The sequence below is a fragment of the Bos javanicus genome, chromosome 3 (assembly GCF_032452875.1).
Source record: "Bos javanicus breed banteng chromosome 3, ARS-OSU_banteng_1.0, whole genome shotgun sequence".
NCBI lineage: Eukaryota > Metazoa > Chordata > Mammalia > Artiodactyla > Bovidae > Bos > Bos javanicus.
In genome coordinates, this window is record NC_083870.1 from 16592214 (window position 1) to 16617588 (window position 25375).

Sequence of the window (25375 nt, forward strand, 5' to 3'; positions counted from 1 at the left end):
AATTCTTTTAAAGCTTCTCCAGATTTGAGAATTGTTGGACTAGATAATTACGTGAAATGTTATTTGCTCAGCAAATTTGCCTTGTGTTTTTCTTTTTTCGTTTTGTATTAGGCCATAATTTACTGTCAAAAAATAGGGGAGGAGGGCTTCCCTGGTGGCTCAGTGGTGAAAAATCCACGTGCCAGTGTAGGAGCCACAGGTTTGATCCCTGGTCCAGGAAGACCCCACATGCCAAGGAGCAACTAAGCGCATGTGCCATAACCATTGAGTCTGTGCTCTAGAGCCCAGGAACTGCAACTCCTGAGCCATGCACTGCAACTACTGAAGCCCGCATGCCCTAGAGCCAGTGCTCTGTAATAAGAGAAGCCCCTGAGCACCACAACTAGAGAGTAGGCCCCACTCGCTGCAACTGGAGAAAAGACCATGTGGCAGCAAAGACAAGACCAGCACCGCCAAAAACAAATAAGTAAAATTATTTTTTAAGATGGGGGGAGGAGGAAAGATAACTAAAATATAAGAATCTCCCAATAGATTCCAAATACTATGTTAGGAATTTTTATACCTTTTATCTCATTTAACAATCTCATCATGTAGTAATTATCATTTTAAAGATGAGGATACTGGGGCGGAGAATGGATTGGGAGATTGGGATTGACATATATATACTACTATGTATAAAAGAGATAACTGATGAAAACTGACTATACAGAGAACTCTACTCAGTGCTCTGTGGTGATCTAAATGGGAAGGAAATCCAGAAAAGAGGGAATATATGTGTGTATACATATAGCTGATTCACTTTGCTGTATAGCAGAAACTAACACAACATTGTAAAGCAGCTATACTCCAATAAAATTTTTTTTAAAGATGAGAGTACTGGGAATTCCTTGGCGGCCCAGTGCTCTCACTGCTGAGGGCCTGGTTTCAATCCCTGGTCAGGGCAAAAAAAAAAAAAGATGAGACTACTAAGAGCAAGTAATTTGTACAAGGTAACAAACCAGTTAGTGGCAAGAGTAGTAGATATGTTTCACTCCGAAGTCCATGTACATCCTTTCATTCATCTTTTTGTTTCTATAGAACAGATTCCAGATTTGGAGGGTGGGGGTGGATGGAGGGATAGTGGGGGGTGAGAAAACATGCAAAACCAACCAGAGAAGTTCAAAATAGAACAGAATATAATGGTCTATAAACCTTAAGATGATTTAAACTCTATTGACCTTTATTTTTTTTTAATTTTATTTTATTCTTAAACTTTACATAATTGTATTAGTTTTGCCAAATATCAAAATGAATCCGCCACAGGTATACATGTGTTCCCCATCCTGAACCCTCCTCCCTCCTCCCTCCCCATACCATCCCTCTGGGTCGTCCCAGTGCTCTAGCCCCAAGCATCCAGTATTGTGCATCGAACCTGGACTGGCATCTCGTTTCATACATGATATTTTACATGTTTCAATGCCATTCTCCCAAATCTTCCCACCCTCTCCCTCTCCCACAGAGTCCTCTATTGACCTTTAAAAATATATATTTATTTATTTACTTGGCTGTGTTGTGTCTTAGTTGCAGCATGTGGGATCTAGTTCCCTGACCAGGGATGGAACCTGGGCCCCCTGCATTCAGAGTACAGAGTCGTAGCCACTGGACCACCAGTGAAGTCCCTCTAATTGCCCGTTCTGTCCTTCAGTTTTTAAGCATTTAATATATTTTCTTTTCACAGTAGATACTTAATCTTATAAATACAATCTAAATATGTATGTATAAATAAGAGTATTTGATCTTTAAAATTCTTCAGGTTCTTTTATAAAGTATTAACTGTTTCTTCATAACATATTATCTCATTGTTATCTACCTTATTAAATTTTACAAAGAGATTGCATTTTTTTTCCTTGCAGAATCTTTCTAAAACCACAACTTATGAAACTTCATGTAACAGTTCCTTTGATATTGCTGATAGTCTCCAAAAGATGAGAATGATCACTGGACTGCTGACAATTGAGAAAGAGCTTTAGCAAACCGAGACCATTAAGAAACTGTGCAAGGGAAAATCTTGTTACCAAGACACGGGTTTCTAGTTAATTTAAAATTGCAGCTGACCCAACCTTGGTGCCAGTCGATTTCTTGCCAGCTGCGTGGCTCCTGTTTAAGGCACCACTTGTAATGAAGTTCTGGAGATCTTTGACTTGACGCATACTACAATCATTTATGGAAAACAAATCTTCCTAGATATAAAAGCTACCTCCCAAGTGTAGCATTTTATTTCTAATAACTGCCCAATCTCTCTGTAATCTTATTTCCATTAATGAATTCCAAAAACTTCTGAAAGAGAACACCAGTGATATTATTAATAATATAAACCCCATTATAGTCACAGACTAGCAGACACAAGAGTCTTACACTCTCCTTTCACCTTGATTGTGGTAAGACCCAACAGAGCTGGCAAATAGACAGCTGTAGCAATTAAAACAGAGCTGACCCTTCTTTCTTATTTTTTAAATTCCAAACTTCCTCTATATATAATATATATGTTTCCCCTTTTACAAATTCCTCTTAGTGACAAAGCTATTTACCTCTTTTCTGGTCTCTAGGATCCTGCACCCCAAATCAGGCTTTGGCCATTACAACACTTCTTCCAGAGACCCTTATGCTGTGCCATGTACAGTTCAGTAATACTTTACTAGACATTCCAGCAAGTAAGGTCTTTCATATCCATTCAGATTTCAGCATGGAAAAAGGTGAGTTCCACCAGTTGAATCTGGTTTCCCCCTTGTTTTCATATTTGTACAAATGTCACTTTATTGGTTTACATTTCTGCCTTCTAGTTTTATCTACTGTGTAACTATGGCATTTTTCTCACTCAGCATTTTTGTTCTATCCATTCAACAAAGTTTTAACATGTATCTATAATATACTATGCTTTACTATTATAACTTACTACTTTCTCCTTTGTTAGCCTGTTATCTTTGTGAGGGCTTGGATTATGTCTCATACATCTTTTGTTCCCAACTAGTAGCACAATGTTTGAATGCTGTTGAACTGAAGGATATTATGAGCAGAACAGCATTAACAAGTGGAAAGAAAAAACAGGCATGACTTTGGGAGGACATTAAATAAATCAACTGATCTAAAATAAGACAGTCCATGCCAAATATAAGTAGGTAGTGCTATATCATGGGAGAGCTTTTACTCCAAGGTCAGACAGTTTGAGTGGTAATGAGAAACCACTGAAGGAAGGTTAATTCCAGTAAACTGTTGAACACCAAATAGAATGCCTGGTACCAGGATGGGCACTGGAGATAGAGGAGCAAGACAAGGCTTTTAAATCTTACTAGAACAACAATCTCAATCTCAAAAATGACAGAATGATCTGTTTGTTTCCAAGGCAAACCATTTAATATCACACTAATCCAAGTCTCTGCCCCAACCAGTAATGATGAAGAAGCTGAAGTTGAATGGTTCTATGAAGACCTACAAGACCTTCTAGAACTAACACCCAAAAAAGATGTTCTCTTCATTATAGGGGACTGGAATGCAAAAGTAGGAAGTCAAGAGCTACCTGGAATAACAGGCAAATTGGCCTTGGAGTACAAAATGAAGCAGGTCAAAGGCTAACAGAGTTTTGCCAAGAGAACCCACTGGTCATAGCAAACGCCCTCTTCCAACAACACAAGAGAAAACTCTACACAAGGACATCACCAGATGGTTAACACCGAAATCAGATTGATTATATTCTTTGCAGCTAAAGATGGAGAAGCTCTATACAGTCAGCAAAAACAAGACCAGGAGCTGACTGTGGCTCAGATCATGAACTCCTTATTGCCAAATTCAGACTTAAATTGAAGAAAGTAGGGAAAACCACTAGACCATTCAGGTATGACCTAAAGCAAATCCGTTATGATTATACAATGGAAGTGACAAATAGATTCAAGGATTAGATCTGAAGAGTGCCTGAAGAACTATGGGCGGAGGTTCGTGACATTGTACAGGAGGCAGTAATCAACACCATCCCCAAGAAAAAGAAATGGAAAAAGGCAAAATGGTTGTCTGACTAGGCCTTACAAATAGCTGAGAAAAGAAGAGAAGCTAAAGGCAAAGGAGGAAAGGAAAGATATACCCATTTGAATGCAGAGTTCCAAAGAATAGCAAGGAGAGATAAGAAAGCCTTCCTTGGTGATCAGTGCAAAGAAATAGAGGAAACAATAGAATGGGAAAGACTAGAGATCTCTTCAAGAAAATTAGAGATGCCAAGGGAACATTTCATGCAAAGATGAGCACAATAAAGGACAGAAATGGTATGGACCTAACAGAAGGAGAAGATATTAAGAAGAGGTGGCATGAATACACAGAACTATACAAAAAAGATCTTCATGACCCAGAAAATCAGAACGGTGTGGTCACTCACCTAGAGCCAGACATCCTGGAATATGAAGCCAAGTGGGCCTTAGGAAGCATCACTACAAACAAAGCTAGTGGAGGTGATGGAATTCCAGTTGAGCTATTTCAAATCCTAAAAGATGATGCTGTTAAAGTGCTGCAGTCAGTAAACCAGCAAATCTGGAAAACTCAGCAGTGGCCAATGCTGGAACAGGTCAGTTTTCATTCCAATCCCAAAGAAAGGCAATGCCAAAGAATGTTCTAACTACCACACAATTGCACTCATCTCACATGCTAGCAAAGTAATGCTCAAAATTTTCCAAGCCAGGCTTCAACAGTATGTGAACCATGAACTTCCAGGTGTTCAAGCTGGATTTAGAAAAGGCAGAGGAACCAGAGATCAAATTGCCAACATCTATTGGATCATCGAAAAAGCAAGAAAGTTCCAGAAAAACATCTACTTTTGCTTTATCGACTACACCAAAGCCTTTGACTGTGTGGATCACAACAAACTGTGGAAAATTTTTCAAGAGATGGGAATACCAGACCACCTGATCTGCCTCCTGAGAAATCTGTATGCAGGTCAAGAAGCAACAGTTAGAACAAGAGACTGGTTCCAAATTGGGAAAGGAGTACATCAAGGCTATATATTGTCACCCTGCTTATTTAACTTATATGCAAAGTACATCATACAAAATGCCAGGCTGGATAAAACACAAACTGGAATCAAGATTGCTGGGAGAAATATCAGTAACCTCAGACATGCAGATGACACCACCCTTAGGGCAGAAAGCGAAGAAGAACTAAAGAGCCTCTTGATGAAAGTGAAAGAGGAGAGTGGAAAAGTTAGCTGAAAACTCAACATTCAGAAAACTAAGATCATAGCATCTGGTCCCATCACTTCATGGCAAATAGATGGAGGAACAATGGAAACAGTGAGAGACTTTATTTATTTTGCATGGTTAGTGTTTTATTCTTTGAAGAATGGCTCTGAAACATCACAGTACATCAGGTTGAAAGGACAAGTTTAAAATAGTTTCATAAGGATATAACATATGTACTGCCTGTTCACTCTACGAAATCTTGATCATAGAGCTTATGATACACTTAGTTAGCAGTAGCACCCAGGTTTTCCAAATATTCATCATTGCTCTCTTGTTTGCATAGACTTCATCTCATTAGCTGCCTTCTGCTTTTGTTGCATGATCTCAGAGTCCCTCTACTTCTGAGAGGTAGTCAGGCTATTCTCTTTTCTTTTTCCCTTACTAATTTCCTGAGATTTCTTCATGTTTTCTGGTGGGGAAGTTCTCGTTGATTTCCATGGGCCATGATGACAACTGGACCAAGCCTGGAAGAGGGCAACTCAGAAAAGGAACGACTTCCTCACACTCTCAGCCACTGTCCCTACCCGTTGATCTGGAAGACTGAGCCCCTGCGGGCCCCCTGACGGGATTCGCCTGTCAAGACTTTATTTTGGGGGGCTCCAAAATGATTGCATATGGTGACTGCAGCCATGAAATTAAGAGATGCTTGCTCCTTGGAAGAAAAGCTATGACCAACCTAGACAGCATATTAAAAAGCAGAGACATTACTTTGCCAACAAAGGTCCGTGTAGTCAAGGCTATGGTTTTACCAGTAGTCATGTACGGATGTGAGAGTTGGACCATAAAGAAAGCTGAGCGCCAAAGAATTGATGCTTTTGAACTGTGGTGTTGGGGAAGACTCTTGAAAGTCCCTTGGACTGCAAAGACATCTATCCGTTCAATTTTAAAGGAAATCAGTCCTGAATATACATTGGAAGGACTGATGCTGAAGCTGAAATTCCAACACTTTGGCCACCTGATGCAAAGAACTGACTCTTTGGAAAAGACCCTGATGCTGGGAAAGATTGAAGGAGGGAGAAGGGAACAACAGAGGATGAGATGGTTGGATGGCATCACCGACATGATGGACATGAGTTTGAGTAGGCTCCGGGAGTTGGTGATGGACAGGGAAGCCTGGCATGCTGCAGTCCTTGGGGTCGCAAAGAGTTGGACACGACTGAGCAACTGAACAGAACTAAGAACTACACAGGCTGATTAGTTATACACATGGGATGCTAGATGACAGAGAGAAAGGAGTATTTGTATCAAACCTGGGTGTTAAGGGTCAGGTTTTATAGGAAAAGTAACCTCTAGAAGGATGACCATGACTGAGGTAGATGTGAAGAGAACAGGACATTCCAGGCAATACAGAGCCCTGGAAAAGTTTTCAAAACTAAGTTTAAAGTATACACTGGCAGTACACAAAATGGATAAGAAGAATGGAAGGTAAGGAGACTAGCAAATGCAATTTGCATTGCAGTGATCCAAGCATGAATTGACAAGTTTAGGCCAGAGTAACAGAAATACTAACAGAGGTGTCAGATATGAGATATTTCAAAGGATGAGTTAGCAAGATTTGGATATAGGAATGAAAGAAAGGTTGTCAGAAGACAACCAACGTTCATGGGTAACTAGAAAAACAGTATTATTAACAGAAATAAGGCCATCAAGAGGTGGTTTGATACAGAAGTGATTAAACATGTTCAAAGCTTGCCTTTCTTCCACAAACCCTTTACTGATCTCATCTCTGACTACTTTATCCTATATCCCCTTAATTTCCACTTGTATTAAGTTATTTAATATCCCCTGACATGCTGACTAACCAGTAATGGCATCCTTACCTTAAGTTCAATTATGGGTTCCCTTGGACTGTTTCATCTTTGGTAAACTCCTCCATAGAGGCCAACAGTATGCTAATAGTGAATACTCAAATCTGAGTTCATTTCCTTTTGAATTTGCATGTCAATATTTTTCCTTCCTATCCTAATCCAATTGACTAAATAGGGCCTCTGAACCTTCCTGCTCAGTTTTTCCTCTTTTCTTCAGGGGTTTATGTCTGCCTAATCAAGGTTCGACCCCAGTCAGAGGAGCTGCTCCAGGTCCTGAGCACCGCTGACACCTCAGTCTATGGTTGGGCCACACTTGTCAGTGAGCGTAGCAAGAATGGAATGCAAAGAATCCTCATTCCTTTCATCCCAGCCTTTTACATCAACCAGTCAGAATTGGTTCTTAGCCACAAAAAAGACGTCGGGGAGCTAAGAGTACTGGGAGTGGATAGAGTTCTTGAGAAGCTAGAGGTATGTTAAGGACTGAAGCAAAACAGATCAGGGTTTTGAAAATGAGATTTTTCATTCTCAGTCCAGGGTAAAGGAATAGATACTGAACGACTTGATAAAATTCACCACAGGAAATTCCTAAAACAAAAAATCTGTCCACTTTATAATGCCATGGGGGCTCCCAGAGTCCAAAATCTGTCATGAGCATTGTCTGGAAGATAATACAAATGCATATATATATATATATGTATGTGTGTGTGTGTGTATTACACACACACACACCACCAATGCTATCCTGAGAGTTTTAGAGTGCTAAAAGCTTTTGAAGGCTATATTATTCTCACACAGATGGTTTTCTTCCCCTACCCTTCAATATGTCTGTGTGAAAAAGTGACTTGTCAGCTAGCTAACTAGAAATCCAGATGTCTTATTGTTTATGATTGGAATGTATTGACACAAAACTGATTTTCTTCTTTCAAACAAGTTCCATTTTCTTTTCTCTAAGGTGTTCCCCAGCTCCCCAGTTCTAATGGTCTCTGGCCATAGGCATTCTTCGCTCACACCTGGCCTGGCCATCTACCACGTAAGAGTAGTCAACTTCACATCCCTCCAGCAGATGGCATCACCTATTTTCATCAACATTTCCTGTGTGCTCACCAGTCAAAGTGAGGCTGTACGAGTGAGAGCTATGAAAGCTAAGTCTGGTGCAGGTGAGCATGGGGGTGACTATTTTTAATCTAGAGGCAAAAAGACTGAATGTATTACAATTTAGTTTAGAATTTAATTAATGGGAAACATTCAGCCACTTGATCAAGATTATTCAGACTAGCTGGGACATGGATCTTTATTCTCGGAGGCTACCCTATAACCTTCAGGTAGCCTTCTTAAAACTTGTTTAGTCGCTGTCCCAGGCTCCTCTGTCCATGGGATTCTCCAGGTAAGGATACTGGAGTGGGTTGCCATCTCCTTCTCTAGGGGTCTCCTGCTTGGCAGATGGATTTTTACCACTGAGACACCAGGAGATTCAGGTTGGATCCCTGGCTCAGGAAGATCTCCTGGAGGAAGAAGTGGCAGCCCACTCTAGTTATTCTTGCCTGGAAAACCCCATGGAGAGAGAGGAGCCTGGCGGTCCCCAGTCCATGAGGTTGCAGAGTCAAACACAACTTAGTGACCAAGCATGAATGCAGTTTAACCTGCGTTTACTAGCCTCAAAAGTATACTTCTTGCCTTGTTTTAAGCCCTTTGATAAATGTTTGATTTAATCCAAAAGTATTTAGCAAATCTTTGTGCATCAATCAGTAAATGGTAGTAATCCTAGAAGCAAGACTTGGCTCTGACAAATCCTGATTCTACCTTTACCCAGTTCGGAAATGATGCCAAGTTTGGGTGGGATGGTAACAGTTACGGAAAGAAGTGTTAGAAGTTTCTTCCCAGGTGGCTCAGTAGTAAAGATTAGGATTTAACCCCTGGGTTGGGAAGATCCCCTGGAGGAAATGGCAACCCACTACAGTATTCTTGCCTGGAGAATCTAGGAGTGAATTAGGCTGAACCTTAGTACATCTAACGGGAGAAAGGTTTTGGCTTCTGTGAGTATCCGATTTGTATGAGTCAGTAAATATTCTAAGCATATTTATATGCATTTTAATTCTCATTCTAAAGGGTTTCCTAAAACTCTTTAAGAGATGTTTTCCCCTTTAAAGAGTTGAAATTGGGATGTTCAGGATCCTATCACTAGAGAATGTTCAACCCCAATCTGTGCTGTGAGAGTAGTTTTTAAACTGAGTTCATGGATCTCTATAAAGGTTCTCAGAATTCAAGGTGTCCATGCCCTGAATGGGAAAAAACAAAATTACATCAAAATTACAGTAGTTATCAGACCTAAAAATGTATCTTTATTACTAGAGCACGCATACTACTGTATTACAAATAAGGCCTTTTAACATTTTGCTGTGTATTATAAAACTTCAATTGGTTTCCTTTATTCCTACATTTTTTGCATTGAAAAACATTGAGTTGGGGTACATTGACTTCACCAGACTGCCAAAGTTACCCATGGCAAAAAAAAAAAAAAAAAAGCTAAGAATCACCTGGGTGCTCATTGGAAGGACTGATGCTAAAGCTGAAACTCCAGTACTTTGGCCACCTCATGTGAAGAGTTGACTCATTGGAAAAGACTCTGATGCTGGGAGGGATTGGGGGCAGGAGAAGGGGACGACAGAGGATGAGATGGCTGGATGGCATCACTGACTCGATGGACGTTGAGTCTGAGTGAACTCCGGGACGTGGTGATGGACAGGGAGGCCTGGCATGCTGCGATTCATGGGGTCGCAAAGAGTCGGACATGACTGAGACTGAAGAATCACCACGTTCTTAAGTGATGAGGGCACAAACCAACAGTACACTGTTATTTTTGCTACAAATATGCAACCCAATCTTAAGTTCACTCATACAAGCATGATACCTACTTGCAGGAACAAGTAGGTATTTAAAACAGGGCCCAATTAAGACAGGAATTAGTTCAATGTAGACACAACAAAGGGGTGTCCTAAGTTAATATACCTCTTGATTTATTTGGACTTCCAGTGTTGGGACCAGATCAGGGAGGAGATTTTAGTATGTTGTTTTGTTTAGTCGCTAAGTCATGTCCAACTCTTTTGTGACCCCATGGACTGTTGCCTGCTAGGCTCTGCTCCTCTGCCAATGGGATTTCTCAGCCAAGAATACTGGAGGGGGTGGCCATGCCCTCCTCCAGGGGATCTTCCCAACACAGGGATCAAGCCCAGGTTTCCAGGCATTGAAGATTCTTTACCATCTGAGCCACCAGTGAAGCCCCCACCTTTTTTTTCAGTACAAGCAACCTCAAATTATTCTTCAGAGTAAAGCAGTTTAACAGTGCGAAGTTGTTAAACAGTTGTGAACAGAGTTTAGAGAGAGGTTAAGAGCAGTTAAGAGCCCAGAGGTAGAGGGCCTATACAAGGGTTGCAGAACAGGAACTATGTATAAGGGCCTGGTGACAGTTTATCTGGAATAGCAATTTGGTGAGGCAGGAAGAGTTCATTTCTAGACACTGAAGAATTCGAAATAACCAAGAGAAAGTATGCTTCAAAAGACATGTCTTAACTTTTATTGAGGACAAATTTATATACAAATCATGTTCCCTAGAAATGATAGCTGAATAAAAAAGGACAAGTGGCTCCTGGGTCATTGTTTCAGGTTAGAGGGATTACAAGTTGAAGGATGTCACTTGGAGTTAAAGTACACAGGAGAGATAACAGGCATTTTACAGTGGCAGAGAATTTAAACATTCTTTTGGAAGCTGAAAAGGCTTAAGAATTGTAGTTTATTATGTTAGTGATAAAAAGCCAAAAAGGTAGAGGCACCAAGTACAGTTCACCCCTTTTTCTCTGGTAAGAAACAAAAAGAATTTCCTAGAGGGCTAAGTTTTGAGTGCTTCAGCTAGATATCTCAGAAGCATACAATTTTTAAATGCAACATCTGTCCTGTATATATTAAAAAAACTATCTTCTTTTATTCTGCCAACGCGTAGATCAATGTGACGGTTCAGGTGTTCTCCAGAAGTTTGCAGGTTCTTACCAGAGTCTCCTTTTTACCCTCTTTGTGATGCTGGCATCAACAGCTTTCCTCTTTCTAGGTAAGGAGTCCTTATATTCAGCACCGTAGAATTTAGACTTGGAAACTGCCTTCATTTCACAAACTAAATGAGGATGAAAATTAGCTGTTTATATCACATCTAATTTGGGACATGCAATTGAAACTGACTTAGCCTCCCTACCCTTAGTCTCCTGGTGGACCAAAGATCCTGCCCAATTTACTGAGAAGCAATAAACTGCATGCAGCAAACAGCTACCACTCAGAAGTGGAAATCACTGCTAAACTGATAGCTAGTTTTGCTCAAATACATAGCAATAGATGATTCAAGCAACGTAACACATACTATTATCTACACGTACATTTCCCATCTTTCAGCCGTAAGTTGAATACCTCTGAAAATCACTGAATAAAAACTTCCCGTTAAGTATACAGTGTTATTTAATTTGAAGCTTTACTTTTTTTATAGCAATACTTAAGAATGGACTTGACCCTTAAGGCCTTCCTCCAGTGAGAAGAGATCTCCTTGTTGACATCTTATTCTTTTTCCAGCATACAATGCCTTCCTAAACAAGATGCAGACAGTTCCAGTTGTTTACGTGCCAACTCTAGGTACACAGTCAGGTAAAGAATCACCATCTGTTATCTCCGAAAAACTCAGGTACCACCCTCATTCACCTCTATTCATCCTTCTTTTATTTCCTTTCCTCTTAGGTTCTTACACATCCACACGTTCTCCCCCTCCGCTCCTGAGTCCACACCCCCCACCAGCCCAGAATCGGCTACAGCACTGGCTGTGGAGTATAAGACACTAACCTCTGCTTGGACAAGTCTTTAACTATAGGGGACTGGAGATTTCTAGCCCCAGATCAGCAGCAACCTCTACATTCACACACCTCCAAACAAGGCTTCTGAGAACTGTAAATAAAGCATCCTAAGCTGTTTTATATTAAAGTGGCGTGTTGGACTGTGTTTTAAATATCAATTGTCAGTTCTTAATTCTAAGAAAACATAAAAGTAAAATGAAATACCCCATTTACATACTATTCCAGTTTTTAATCAAGCTCTGCAGATTTACTCCATGAACCTAGGGATAGCAATGTCCCAAATGGACTTTTTAAGTTCTTGGCCACTTACTTGCCCCAAATGACTCTAGAATCCACTCTTCTGGTTGCCCCTGAATACGTGAGGTAGGAACCTCCTAGAAGTAAAACAAGACAGTAAACAGGATGTATCCAAAACGTGTTTATTGGGATGGTTTCCCGTTCATCTCGATACAGGGTACTTTTAGTGCTGCTTCCGTCTGAAAGAGCATCCTGCCAAAAAAAAAAAAAAAGTTCCAAAGGTTAACTGATAGCAGCCTACTTACCCTACCTGAACCCCACAAAATGCCTCTAACCCATAGAAAACCTACATTTGTATTTTCTTCAACTCTTTAAGCTTCTACCTAGTCACTAGACATGAGATTCAGCTCATATGAAGCCCTTTTACCACCCAGCTTTAGACAGTAGCATTTTAAGATGAATGTTTCCCGATTATGCATTTGGCAGACATAAGAAAAAAAAGTATAAAAATTACATTAAACCATTTACCTTCTGTAAGCCTCGCTTTTCCTCCTGTAGGCTGGCAGAGGACAGTAGAGCAGCCAACACACAAGACTACTGTTTGTGCATGGCTAAAGACGGTGGTGATTTTATAGCATCCTGGGGGGAAAACATCAAGGAGTTACCCTTTTTCCTCCCAAACCTTTCTTCACTTAAACATATGATGTCATGCATTAACTGTAAAACAAGTATGCTATGAAAATTCTTGGGATTTACTTTCCTAATCTAAACTTGATTATCTGGCTCTAGGTATACATCAAAGTCAACTCAAAAGCAACCTCGACCATGTGCCCCAACCTATGGATTTTGAGTAAACAACATCATCCAAAAAATTATTCAAAAGTCAAAGAGAAAAAACCCTGTACTTGGTGAGGAGACATGCTCAGTAACTGGTCAACATATCCACCCCTTTGCCGCCAGGAAGAAGTACATAAATTACCACAGAACCCAAACATTATCATTCCAGTGTTTTCCCAACACAAACGTTGTGGTCTACAGAGTTTTGAAGGGGAATCTCTCTGGATCACTCCTCCTAAAGTGCAAAATTTTACTCATCTCTAACATTCAAATTTGAATACATTAGGGCTTCACGGATACCTTTTTTCAACTCGTGGGATTCAGTGCTTTCCCCACTAGTACATGTTATCTCCTCACCTGGGCATTTTACATCCATGAAATAGGAATTGGGGCTCTGCACCAGGCGCTTCTTCTTGTGTTTCCTCTTCTCCTCTTCTGGAGAGGGATGAAGAAGATCCTTTGCGAGCTAACAGAGGCAGAAATGTAGAGATTTAGAAACCAATGGTGAATATGGATGATCGAAAACAGCCCCCACTGCCACACAACGGGGAGAGCTCTCCCCTTGTCGCCCCTGGTGTCTGCGCAGCTGGGCCGCCATCTTATTGCCTCTCCGCTCCCGTCCAAGCACGGGTCCCAGCTGGCCTCTGCGGCCCCTGTAGTTAACTTGTCCTGGGAAGCGCGGAGGGCAAATGAGGGCCCTCTGTGATCCCAAATCAGCGTGAGAGCAGAGTGCAGACAGAAGAACGAGATCTCCACGGAAACCTAGCCGAAGAACTCACAGGCATGTTCTCGTGAGGAGGTCGTCACCGCCGGAAAGGGGCGGAAGCGGAAATCCTGATCCTTAAATTCGCCGTCCCGCAGGAAATGACGTTAGGCCCTATCGCCGCCATGTTGAGAAGGTCGTTCTCTCACGGTCTTGGGCGATGGGGCGAGGGGGGCTGCCATTTTGGGAAGGTCTCTAAATGACAGGGCTCAGATGAGTCGCCATGTTAAGAGAGGGAGCTTGGTATCTTTTTTTTTTTTTTTGATGTAATAAAGTTTTATTTTTCAAAATGTACAGCTGGTGGGACCTGTTCATGCATCTTCACCAGCAGCTGGGGCATCTCCACCCTTGGTGTTTCTGGTGTAAATCACTTGAGCTCTGTGCTTTGAAACCAGTTTAATAAGTCCTTTACTAAGGAGTCCCTGAAGGGCTGCTCTGGCCAGGGAACCACGAATCTTCAGTCTCTCAGAGACGACAGCTGGAGTTATAAGCTTATAGTTGGGAACTTCTTTACAGAGTTTGTCATATGTTGCTTTGTCAAACAAGACTAGGTTATTGAGTTTGTCCCGAACTTTGCCTTTGGACCACTTCTTCTTTTTGGCCTTGCCCCCAGATTTGTTCACTGGATCTTTGTCTTTCTTGGCCGACTTTCCGGCATCTTTCTTCTTCTTGTCGTCCTTGGGCGGCATAGCGAAACCCGGAGAGCAGCTGCAGCCACTGCAACCTCGCTAAGATGTCGGACAAAAAGGGGGAGCTTGGTATCTTAAGGTCAGTGTCTGGTCTCCGTCAAGGGGTTAATAGACATTTTTAATATTTCGCGCTACACTTTAACAACAGGAACTGCTTAGGAAAACAGAGTCATGTCTGTGACTTGTTAAATTTCTTTACTATTTTTCAATTGGTTTAGTTTCCCCATTTTTAACAACTCAGTAATGTAAATATAAAAAAAGTAAGTTCTCATCTTTTCCGCACTTTCAGCCTATTTCTAGGACTAACCGTTGTTAATTTTATTCTCTCCTTTCCATCTTTCTCTGTAATAATTATTACATCACTCACTTCTGTATTGTTCTGACTGCTTTGAATGCTAATCTTCACAACTCTGTCTTTACATTCCCACATCCTTTCCGCCACATTTTCATCAGAACTGCCTTTCCAAGATTTGTAATCTTGGCATCACTGAAACTCTGGACAGGTAATGAAAAGAAAGAAAACCAAATCATTATCTTCTACAGTAACGATCAAAGGGTTAAAATGTCCGTTTGTCATAGAGGAGGAACAAAAATGACTCAAATGGTATATGGGGACCTGGTTAATTCCAAAGGAATAGAATGGGACAAGGGATGTGAGTTCTTGTCAAGGATACGCTGGTAAACGTTTAACCATTGACTTTATGGAGGGGAGCCCTGATTTGTTGTCTTTGCTAATTTCAATGGAGGAAATACCTTGGCCAGTTTCAGACTATCAGTGTTACATCATTAAACATGGATTTGGAAAGCGAAGTCTGTTTTCATGAGCCAGTAATAATTGGTTCCAGCACACTACTGTTGTTGTTCAGCTGCTCAGTCATGTCTGACTCTTTGCAACCCCATGGACTGCAGCAGGCCAGCCTTCCATGTCCTTCACTATCCCAGAGCTGGCTCAAACTCATGTCCATTGAGTCAGTGATGCCATCCAACCATCTCATCCTCTGTTGGCCCTGCATCTCATCCTCTGTTGGCCCTGCCCCTCTCCGCCTGCCTTCAGTCTTTCCCAGCATCAGGGTCTTTTCCAATGAGTCCATTCTTTGCATCAGGTGGCCAAAGTATTGGAGCTTCAGCATCAGTCCTTCCAATGAATATTCAGGGTTGATTTCCTTTAGGATTGACTGGTCTGATCTTGCTGTCCAAGGGACAACTCAAGAGTCTTCTCCAGCACCACAGTTCAAAAGCATCAGTTCTTCATCTCTCAGCCTTCTGTATGGTGAGAAAAACCTCTGAGGAAGTGACATGTTCCCAGGTGGCTCAGTGGTAAAGGATCCAGCTGCCCATGCAGTGGATGCAGTTTCAATCCCTGTGTCGGGAAGATCTCCTGGAAGAGGAAACAGCATCTCTGATATTCTTGCCTGGGAAATCCCATGGACAGATGAGCCTGGCAGGCTACAGTCCATGGGGTCGCAAAGAGTGGGACACAACTGAGTGACTGTGCACGGCACACCGAAAGACAAGAAATTAAATAAGCAGCAGTCTGGGAGAACTGCATTCTAGGCTGAGGCAAGAGCTTGTGAATACAAAACCAGAGACCAGGAAAAGCCTACCATAATTGGGGGGGGAGGGTAAAGGCATTATTGCGGAAGCTCTGAGAGCTAGTGGGAGAGTACTGTGGAGATGAGGTTCCAGGGAAAGCAGGTATACAGCAGCATAAGTGACCTGGGTTCAATCCCTGGGTCAGGAAGATCTCCTGGAGAAGGAAATGGCAACCCACTCTTCCCATTCTTGCCTGGAAAATCCCGTGGACAGAGGAGCCTGGCGGGCTACAGTCCATGGGGTCGCAAAAGAGTCAGACATGGAAAAAAAAAAAAATCAGACACAACTTAACAACTAAACAACAGCAGCAATTTAGAGAGGTGAAAAAGAATAGTCTATTGCTGGGGATGAAAAGTCCAGATTCAGACAAAATAAGATGAAAAAGAACTAATAGGCTTTTATCAGACAAATCCATGAAAATTGAAGAATAATTAAGCTTAATAATTAAGCTTAAAGCACTTAAGAATAAGTGCTTTAAGCACTAGTGAGAGATGGTTTGGCCATCAGGGAGAAGTAGAGAATACTCACGTTTTGTAATACAACTTGGAGACATAATGGGTGGTTAGATAAAGGATAGAAGAGGATTGAATAGTTGTGTTTGAGAGGGACAAACATTGGCACAGAGTATGACAAGGATAACTGAAGTGACAAAAGATGCCTTTTCATAACCAGTGCACTATGTTTATAGAAGGGCTGCTCTACTGACCTGCTATTAGAAAAGCAGATATTTTGAATATTTTTTCCAAAGCAAAGATAAATTTGGTTTTGTGTAGCCATGTTCTCCATATTTCAGCTTTCTTGTTGCCAAGGCTACACATTCACAGTCTGTTCATTAGTGTGTTAGGAGTACTGCCTCCGGACTGTGTTAAAAGATCCACATCTCATCAAGAGAATGACACCAGACATGTATAGTCTCAATCTCTGTCTTCCTGAGCTGGCCTGTCAGAGAATTCATACACAGGTTCCCAGAAGGAAGACTGTTCAAGATGAAGCTCCAGAATGTATCTAGGTGAACAGTGTGTGGGCTTGGAGACTGGGAGAGGGAGTGTGTGGAGCTGATTCTATAGTATAATTAATTTTAATTTTCACTCTGTTCCACCAGGGGGCAGACTGACTCAACAAATAGCCACCAACTTCAGCCATCCCGCTTTTTTCAAAAGGAGTTGGGATTCTAAAACTAAGGGCTTGGAAAAGTAACACCAGAATTCTAGAACTGCCCCAGAAGGATTCTATTTTTCTTGAGTACCCCTTTCAAAAATCAGTCCCCAATTTTTGCCAACTCCTGTGTTACCCTGGCCTTCGCCCTTATTCCCCCAAACTTTCCTTTTCCCCGAATTCCTCTAAAATTCCTCTTCCCCTGGTCATTCTGATTAAACCTCCACTTCACCCCAGCCTCTCTGGCTTCTGACTGGAAGAGCGAAGTCAAAAGAGGGGGATGGTAGTAAGCAAAAAACTGTTCAAAATGGCTAGGGAGACAGGCCAGCATTGGCTGGGAAGGGAAGGCCAGAGAGCAGGAGGCTGGGCTGGCCGAGGAGGCCAGCTGAAAGGGATGGGCGGGCACGGGGTGGGGCCCGGAGGAGTGCCGCCTCTCCTCTTTCCCAGAGCCTGGGCGGAGAGGGAGGAAAACTTCCTGGCCGGGGCTCTGGGCCCGCTCCCTTTGCCAGCCCTCCAGTCCCGCCTACCGGTGCCCTTCGCTTCCCCACCACCCCTCTCCCGGCACCCCCAGTGTCCGCCATGGCCAAAGCCTACGACCACCTCTTCAAGTTGCTGCTGATCGGGGACTCAGGGGTGGGCAAGACTTGTCTGATCATTCGCTTTGCAGAGGACAACTTCAACAACACTTACATCTCCACCATCGGTGAGCCCACTGGCCATATCCTAGATCCCCAACTACCCCATACCCTCATTCCTAGGCTCTTGGATTACTAGTGGCCCGCGTTAGAGTCAGGCTTCTGGACTCCAGTCCCTCAGCCTCTCTCTCTCAGACCCATCCCCCTTGTATGTCTCAGGATGGTACCCAAACCTCTAACCTCTCTGAGACCTCCAGATTACTCCTCAGCTGTGCCTGCGCCAACCCCTATTTTCTTGGGACCACCTGTCTCCCTTGTCCCCACAAATTCACATGAACCCGTGTCTGCTTCCCTCTCAGCTCCTCTTCCCCCACCCTCATCCACCTAGAACTCTTGATCCATTCTCCATATTTCCTGTATCCCCCTTTCGCTGATCATCTGTCTCCCAATTTTGCCAGCCTCTTTCTGTCCCAACTGAGTTACAGACTCTCCCACTGCATTCCCACCTTACCATCTACTTTCCAGTCTCTCTGCCCCTCAACTTATTAGGGGTTTGGGGAGGGTGCCACAGAGGGGCTGGGTGTGCCAGAGAGCGGCCCAAGGACTGGGATCATGAATATGCAGTCAGCCTGCTAAGGAAGGTGGGACTGAGGGGACTTCTGGGGTCTCTGAGTCAGTCAGGTGACTCAGCCTCCTCCCTGGAGCTCCTCACTGGCTTGGGGGAGGTACACAAGTTTCCACTAAAAACAAACATTGTCTCCCCTCCTCCCCCTCATTGTTCTTAACCTCCTCTGGCCTGTGTAGTAAGACCAGGAGAGTCTCAAGACAATTCTGGTTAGAAAGTGGAGGGGAAAATATCCCTCTCTCATATTTCAGTCGCAGGGGAATCTTGTTTAGACTCAAATTTTCTTGTTTCCAAGCCTGGCATACTATTAATCTGCATGGACTGGTATCAGCTTCCTTTTTCCTTGCTCTTCACCCTGTAGGGTCAGGAGGCTATGTGGGAGAACGGAAAGTAGAGGGTTCTACGACAACAGAAGGGAGAAGGAATTAGAAAGAAATATTTGGGGGGAGACAGATTGAATTGAGAGAGTTGTCAGCTGGCGTGGCTGAGTGGACCTAAGAAGTGCCTTAAAGGCCTTCAGCCTCCTTGCAGAGTTTTCATCATCTTCTTTCCCGCAAAGTCTATAAGATCTAAGTCAGAACAATACGCCTGCTATACAAGTACAGCTTTGAGAAAATCCCCGTAGTTTTGTACTTCCTGCGAGACTGCTCCCCAAGTGCCTTCCCTGCAGAATCTCTGCGCTGCTCCATTCCTGTCCCTCTCACCACACACTTGCACATGCACATAATACGTGTCTGGATTTCAGTGTTCCCTCTCCACCCCTAGGAATTGATTTCAAGATCCGCACTGTGGATATAGAGGGGAAAAAGATCAAACTGCAGGTCTGGTGAGTGAATCCCCCAGGACTTCGAAACCAGACTTACTCGTTTATTTCCTATAACACTATAGTTTCTCTTTAGTTTTGTTTCTCTTCCTTTGCCATCGCTCCTTCGAGTACATTTTCTAATCCATTTCTGTCACCTCATTCATATGTCATTCCATCTCTCTCTCTGCTCAGTCAACTATTTTCAACTTTGTTATAATTCTGTTGTCTGTCCTGGACCCAGAGACTCCTCTGAACTTGGCAACTGTCTAGCTCAACTGTCTATTGAGCTATAATATGGATACAAGCTCTCAACAGTTAAATAGCGAGTAGCAAAATTAAGACTTGACTCTGTGTCCAGTGGAGAGCCCTTAAAGCCAAGAGTAGAGGTTTGACCTGACTACCCTGAGGAAACTGGAGACCCTGAGGGTGTCAAGTGGTAAGAGGCTTAATGGAGGCATTATGATACAATAGACAAGAGGAGAATGTGGTTCAATTCTGTTGTTACAGAATGACCTTCATTAGTTATTTCTCCTCTCTAAATCTGTTTCCTCATCTGTAAAGTAGAGGCAGTAAAACATGTCTCACAAGGATAGAGTGAAGATTAGGTAAAATGACATAAATGATGTATACACAGTGCTTGGCACAAAGTAAACAATTAAACAGACCTATTTCTTCAGCCTTTACCTTCGCTCAGTATCAGCCCAACAGTCTCTTATCCCTTTTTCCCTTTATTGTTTTCCTGACTCTGTTTAACACTCCTTGTTGCAAAAGCTAAATTCTTAGGGGATGGGAGTGGAATTCTCTCTTTGGAGATCTCTTACCTCTATCTCACCCCATGAAATATTCTACCCCTTCAGGGACACAGCTGGCCAAGAGCGATTCAAGACAATAACTACTGCCTATTACCGTGGAGCAATGGTATGAAGCATATTTCTGGACAAGGGATGATGCAATAGAATGTCAACTACAGAGGGATAGGAGTTGGGGCAGAGAAAAATGGGGAGGGGCATAGTGTGGGTTGCAGAGGGCCCCATATGGCCTAGTGATTAGTCTTGTGGATAGAATTTACAGGGTCACTTAGAGGGCAGTGGGAAGCCTGAAGAGGGGAATATTGTACAAGGCTCCATTGTGAACTCTGCCATTCCCCAGGGCATTATCCTAGTATATGACATCACAGATGAGAAATCCTTCGAGAATATTCAGAACTGGATGAAGAGCATCAAAGAGGTGAGGACAGTTCCAGAGAGGTGGGGGAACTGGGTAGAACCTAGAGGATGGAGGAGACTGTGAAAATGAGCAGGACCCAGCTTCTACTCTTATCTTTGCTCCCAGAATGCCTCGGCTGGGGTAGAGCGCCTCTTACTGGGGAACAAGTGTGACATGGAGGCCAAGAGGAAGGTGCAGAAGGAGCAGGCTGATAAGGTAAGAGCTGGTTGGGCAATGTTCCAGAACTGGGCCAGGAGGGCCAAGGTGAGGCTGGATTGCAGAGGATTTGGCCGCTGCCCTCTGTCCAGCTCTCCTCTTACCACTTCTTCCCATGCAGTTGGCTCGGGAGCATGGAATCCGATTTTTTGAGACAAGTGCTAAATCCAGTATGAATGTAGATGAGGTGAGACACACCCCATCCTTCACCCCCAAAGAGTATTGGAAGACAGACTCATGCTCCCCTTCAACCTATCCTGACCAATCTCGCCTTTCCCCGTTAGGCTTTCAGTTCCCTGGCACGGGACATCTTACTCAAGTCAGGAGGCCGGAGATTGGTGAGTTGGTTGTGCTGGGCTAAGTACAGCTGGGTGTGTGAGAGTGTGTTTGTGTTAGGGGTAAAAACTGATGAGGGGAACAATGCTAATACTCCTGTGAGGGTGGATCTCCTTCAGTTTATGGCCCCAGCCAGCCATTCTCACCCTGTACCTTCTCCCTCTAGAAAAACAACAACAAGCCCCCCAGCACTGACCTGAAAACTTGTGACAAGAAGAATACCAACAAGTGCTCCTTGGCCTGACGACTCCTTTCTGCCTCTCCACCCTATGCCTGGAGACTGAATCTGAGGAAGGCAGGGCTGAGGGGCTGGTAGGGGAGAAATAGCAAATGGGGCTTGGAGGGGTAGAGATGGGTAGATGGTAGAAGAATGGGGAGAATATGGAGAAGAAAAAAAGAAAGGAGAGAGAAAGAAAGAGGAAATGAAAGGAAGCAGGATAGAGCGGGAAGGAGAGGCAAGAAAAAGGAAAAGAATTGGGAAGGTGGAAGAAGGTGAAAAGGAAGTAGGAAGAGAGGGAGGAAGAAAGGAAGATAGATGGTCCTAGGCCTCAGACCTTCTCTGGGTTTCCAGGGCAAATATAAATGTAAATAAATAGTTGATTTATTGTTACTGGATCAGGCTTTAGGGTCCTGAGAGAGGCTGGCTCAGTACCACCCTCTGAAGGTTTGGTCCTATGCTGTCACTGCATGGTCTTTCTCAGTATTAAAGGCCACCATTTGCACAAACGTTCCTGGTTTGGGTAACTTTTGTCATTGTCGGAATCGCTGTCTACCCATAAACCTAATTCTTGTGTCTCTGAGGTGGCTGGTCTACCTGAATCTGGCTGTGTTCCTGTGATGCCTAGTCTACAGGTCTCAGACCTTCCCCAGCTGTTTAATTGATGAGGGAGACAAGGAGCAGAGATTCTCTGAAATTAAAAGTCTGTACATCCTCTTTCCAATATGGGATTTAGAGGATCCTTGCAGGCAGAGTCTTGTCCAGGAGATTCTAAAAGAGAAGGACTCTTTCCTGGGCCTCCCCAGGAGAGTGATAACCCTAGCCTCAGAGAAACAGGAGAACCAGTATTTTTTATTCATTAATTTCAGCAAGCATCTTTGATTCTGCCAAAAATCCCTTTAAGAAAGTAGTATTATTACCTGCTCTGATAGAAGAAGAAAATGAGACAGAAAAAAGGTTCATATAGTCATAAATATTTATTGAGCATCTACTCTGTGCCAAGCACAGTGGTCAAGTTAAAATAACCTCTGGGTGGTACTTAAAGGAAGAGGGACAAGTAAAATTTAACAAAAACAGCCCCTAACGACTGAATAACAAAGAAGCAAAACTACTGACGTGCAAAAGAACCATGAACAAGAAACTTAGGCTTGAGTTCCCTTAAGTATACATAGACCCTATTTGTTCTTTACAGTATTTTTTTTAGTTTCCAATATTTAAAAAAAATATTGTCTTCTAAATAGCATTTGCACTGTACAAATGCTTATTCAGAAAAAAAAATTGAACAAATAGATTTTATAACTATATGGTTTTGTAGAATTTACATTTTAATTAGTATTTCTATAGTTCTCTAAATATGCTCCATAAACTTATGCTTATACCAACATTATATAAATATGCTCTTGCCAGCACTATTTTTTTTTATATTTTAAATCTTTGAAAAAGAAAAGACATGTTTTGATTTACATCTGTTTGATTAGTAAATTTGCAATTTCTTTTTAAATTTTAAATTAATTTTTTAATTGAAGGATAATTGCTTTACAGAATTGTGTTGGTTTCTGCCAAACATTGGCATGAATCAGCCATAGGTATACATATGTCCCCTCCCTCTTGAACGTCCCTCCCATCTCCCTCCCCATCCCATCCCTCTAGGTTGTTACAGAACCCTAGTTTGAGTTCCCTGAGTCATACAGCAAATTCCCATTGGCTATCTATTTTACATATGGTAATTTAAGTTTCCCTGTTACTCTCTCCATATATCCCACTCTCTTTCCTACCTTCCTCCCGGTACCACCCCCTCCTCCCACCCCACTGTGTCTATAAGTCTGTTTTCTATGTCTGTGTCTCTGTTGCTGCCCTGCAAATAATTTCATCAGTACCATCTTTCTAGATTCCATATATATGCATTAGTATATGGTATTTTTCTCTTTCTGACTTACTTCACTCTGTACAATAGGCTCTAGGTTCATCCACCTCATAAAACTGACTCAAAAGTGTTCCTTTTATGACTAAGTAATATTCCATTGTATGTATGTACCACAGCTTCTTTATCCATTCATCTGTCCATGGACATCTAGGTTGCTTCCATGTTCTAGCTATTGTAAATAGTGCTGCAATGAATTCACAGTATTTTTTTAAACAGCAAAATTATCTCACAGACTTGATCTTTGATCAAGATGATGAAAATATCAGGTTTGGTTTAGACAAAGTACCACTAGAAGTTTTACTCAAGGATATGATTGATGTTCAAGGCATTTAAAACATCCCCAAGCCTGCAGTGGAGAAGTGGATAGCACAACCCTGGAGTCATCAGCAAAGTCTTTTTGTGTGCTGCTCTTTCTGCTGGTAAAAGACAACACTCAGAAAAAAAGAGTCTGACAGTGCCAGGAGAAGGACTAAGAAAATAATTTGGTACATGAATTAAGTATCTAAGCTTCAATGGGGTAATAATCCTTATTATCTGTGGCTTGTGTTTGAATTCTGTACTCAACTGCCCAGCTAGTTTAATTCACTCAAGAGATGAGGAAAGACTTGCATTTTGTGAGTCCCGGGAAGAAGACTGACCAGCCTCTTTGTCATACCCAAGAGTGGATATTTTAAAATCCAGTTTCAGCATAGACACCCTATTCAGTTGCTTGGTACAACTAGTGGGACTGAGTAAGGAGTAACAGAATGCTATGTTTTGACCAAAACTTATCACAGCTAAAAAATACTGAGGGGAAAAACCCCATACCCTACTTTCTATCACATAGAACTATTGACAAATAATATACAGACAAATAGTAACCTAAAGGAACAAATTAATAGCAAAATTAAAACTCAGCCCTCACCAGGGTATTGTTTTCTCATCTCCCACCCAATGATCTTTCCAGTCTGTTAGTTCTTGTCCTTAAGCAGTCAGTTTCAGTCTGCTGGGAAGACAGAATTTATGGGACATAGCACCAGATATACTGTTTGTTTGTTTTTTTGGCTGTGCTGTCTTCGTTGTTGTGCCAGGCTTTCTCTAGTTGTGGCAGGTAGAGGCTACTCTTCGTTGCGGTGCACAGGCTTCTCACTGAGGTGGTTTCTCTTGTGGAGGAGCACAGGGTTCAGGCCCACAGACTCAGTAGTTGCAGCATGCAGGCTTTAGAGCACTTGGGCTTCAGTAGTTGCAGAGTGTGGTGTTGGTAGTTGTGGCTCATGGGATTACTTGCCCTGAGGCATGTGGAATCTTCCAGGATCAGGGATTGAACCTGTGTCCCCTGCATCAGCAGGTGGATTCTTATTCATTGGACCATCATGAGTCCGCACCACACATAATGTTAATTTCCAAAAGTGCTCTAGCCCTTATGGCTGTGGGGAAGAGTAGCTGTAGCCTTTAGGCTAGAAAGACTTCTTGAGGGAGCAGAGTGTGGAGCAGAATTAACAAGGAAGAAGTATGGGAATAATTTCTTTGATCTTGAGAGGCAGGATACAGATTATTAATAGGGCCTAGATTTACTTGAAAGTGTTAGTTGCACAGTCATGTCTGACTCTGTGTGACCCCATGGACTGTAGCCCACCAGGCTTCTCTGTCCACGGAATTCTCCAAGCAAGAACACTGGCATAGGTTGCCATTTCCTTCTCCAGGGTATCTTCCCGATCCAGGGATTCTTCCAGACCCACATTCTGCCAAGGTTTGACTCCACAGGGATGGAAAACAGGCACAAATCTGTGGCCTGGAAGTTAAAAGTCTGGGCTTAGGTCTCAGCTCCCCTACTAGCTGTATGATCTTTGACAAGTAACAGACTGAGCTTATTCATTAAACAAAGTGAAAAGTGAAAGTGAAGTCGCTCAGTCGTGTCAGAGTCTTTGTGACCCCTTGGACTGTAGCCTACCAGGCTCCTCCCTCCATGGAATTCTCCAGGCAAGGGTACTGGAGTGGGTTGCCATTTCCTTCTCCAGGGGATCTTCCCGACCCAGGGATCGAACCCTGGACTCCCGCATTCCAGGCAGACGCTTTAACCTCTGAGCCACTAGGAAAGCAGGGACAATATCAACTGACTCCACAGGATTACAGAAGAGAATCAAAATGAACTAAACTTTAAATCAAAAGGTATGATATAAGTGTGAAGCAATAGAAGAGAACAAAGTATTTT

At 42.6% G+C, this 25375-nt stretch overlaps 4 protein-coding genes and 1 pseudogene across 14 annotated transcripts in view; 2 read left to right on the forward strand and 3 right to left on the reverse strand.

The window, feature by feature from the left end:
- NUP210L (nucleoporin 210 like) overlaps positions 1-14530 on the forward strand; it is a 102187-nt gene extending 87657 nt beyond the window's left edge. For 4 of the 8 annotated variants that reach the window (XM_061404766.1, XM_061404776.1, XM_061404782.1 and 1 more), the window contains 5 exons: positions 2586-2732; positions 7281-7531; positions 8016-8220; positions 11058-11162; positions 11672-14530. In XM_061404766.1, the coding sequence (XP_061260750.1) occupies positions 2586-2732; positions 7281-7531; positions 8016-8220; positions 11058-11162; positions 11672-11934 (971 nt within the window). In that variant the 3' untranslated portion in view covers positions 11935-14530. Of the gene's footprint in view, positions 1-1892; positions 2733-7280; positions 7532-8015; positions 8221-11057; positions 11163-11671 lie in introns of those variants that run through there. The other 4 variants (XM_061404810.1, XM_061404819.1, XM_061404790.1 and 1 more) reach the window with 3 other exon arrangements.
- Positions 3957-7372, reverse strand: LOC133240586 (small EDRK-rich factor 1-like; annotated as a pseudogene).
- On the reverse strand, positions 10607-13889 carry RPS27 (ribosomal protein S27). Of its 3 annotated transcripts, XR_009734262.1 has the most exons (6): positions 13800-13883; positions 13378-13486; positions 12712-12822; positions 12257-12435; positions 11578-11685; positions 10607-11225 (listed from the first exon to the last, which is right to left on the reverse strand). XR_009734262.1 is itself a non-coding variant. In XM_061405663.1 (4 exons), exons 1-4 carry the CDS (start codon positions 13803-13805, stop codon positions 12407-12409), a joined length of 255 nt encoding a protein of 84 aa, XP_061261647.1. In that variant the 5' UTR covers positions 13806-13889; the 3' UTR covers positions 10607-12406. The 3 variants fall into 3 exon arrangements, 1 of the variants encoding a protein (XP_061261647.1); XR_009734264.1 differs by lacking the exon at positions 11578-11685; XM_061405663.1 differs by having other exon boundaries at positions 10607-12435; positions 13800-13889.
- Positions 14032-14472, reverse strand: LOC133240573 (small ribosomal subunit protein eS25-like). The gene has a single exon (XM_061405634.1). It carries the CDS (start codon positions 14470-14472, stop codon positions 14095-14097), a length of 378 nt encoding a protein of 125 aa, XP_061261618.1. The 3' UTR covers positions 14032-14094.
- RAB13 (RAB13, member RAS oncogene family) lies at positions 14464-21769 on the forward strand. 2 transcript variants are annotated; one of them, XM_061405595.1, is made up of 8 exons: positions 14464-14551; positions 19246-19306; positions 20143-20203; positions 20435-20512; positions 20618-20707; positions 20829-20894; positions 20992-21045; positions 21210-21769. In XM_061405595.1, exons 3-8 carry the CDS (start codon positions 20201-20203, stop codon positions 21285-21287), a joined length of 369 nt encoding a protein of 122 aa, XP_061261579.1. In that variant the 5' UTR covers positions 14464-14551; positions 19246-19306; positions 20143-20200; the 3' UTR covers positions 21288-21769. The 2 variants fall into 2 exon arrangements, with proteins under 2 accessions (XP_061261579.1, XP_061261571.1); XM_061405587.1 differs by lacking the exon at positions 14464-14551 and adding an exon at positions 17645-17923.
- The last annotated feature ends 3606 nt before the right edge of the window (positions 21770-25375 follow it).

Excerpts from the sequence above, each read along its gene's own strand:
- LOC133240573 (XM_061405634.1), bottom strand. The coding sequence starts at position 14,472 with ATGCCGCCCAAGGACGACAAGAAGAAGAAAGATGCCGGAAAGTCGGCC.
- RPS27 (XM_061405663.1), bottom strand. Across the intron at positions 12,823-13,377 it reads CATGGATGTAAAATGCCCAG|GATGCTATAAAATCACCACC; the intron begins GTGAGGAGATAA and ends TTTTCCCCCCAG. Across the intron at positions 12,436-12,711 it reads AAAAGCGAGGCTTACAGAAG|GATGCTCTTTCAGACGGAAG; the intron begins GTAAATGGTTTA and ends TTTTTTTGGCAG.
- RAB13 (XM_061405587.1), top strand. The coding sequence starts at position 17,800 with ATGGCCAAAGCCTACGACCACCTCTTCAAGTTGCTGCTGATCGGGGAC. Across the intron at positions 20,708-20,828 it reads AGAAGGAGCAGGCTGATAAG|TTGGCTCGGGAGCATGGAAT; the intron begins GTAAGAGCTGGT and ends CTTCCCATGCAG. Across the intron at positions 20,895-20,991 it reads CCAGTATGAATGTAGATGAG|GCTTTCAGTTCCCTGGCACG; the intron begins GTGAGACACACC and ends TTTCCCCGTTAG.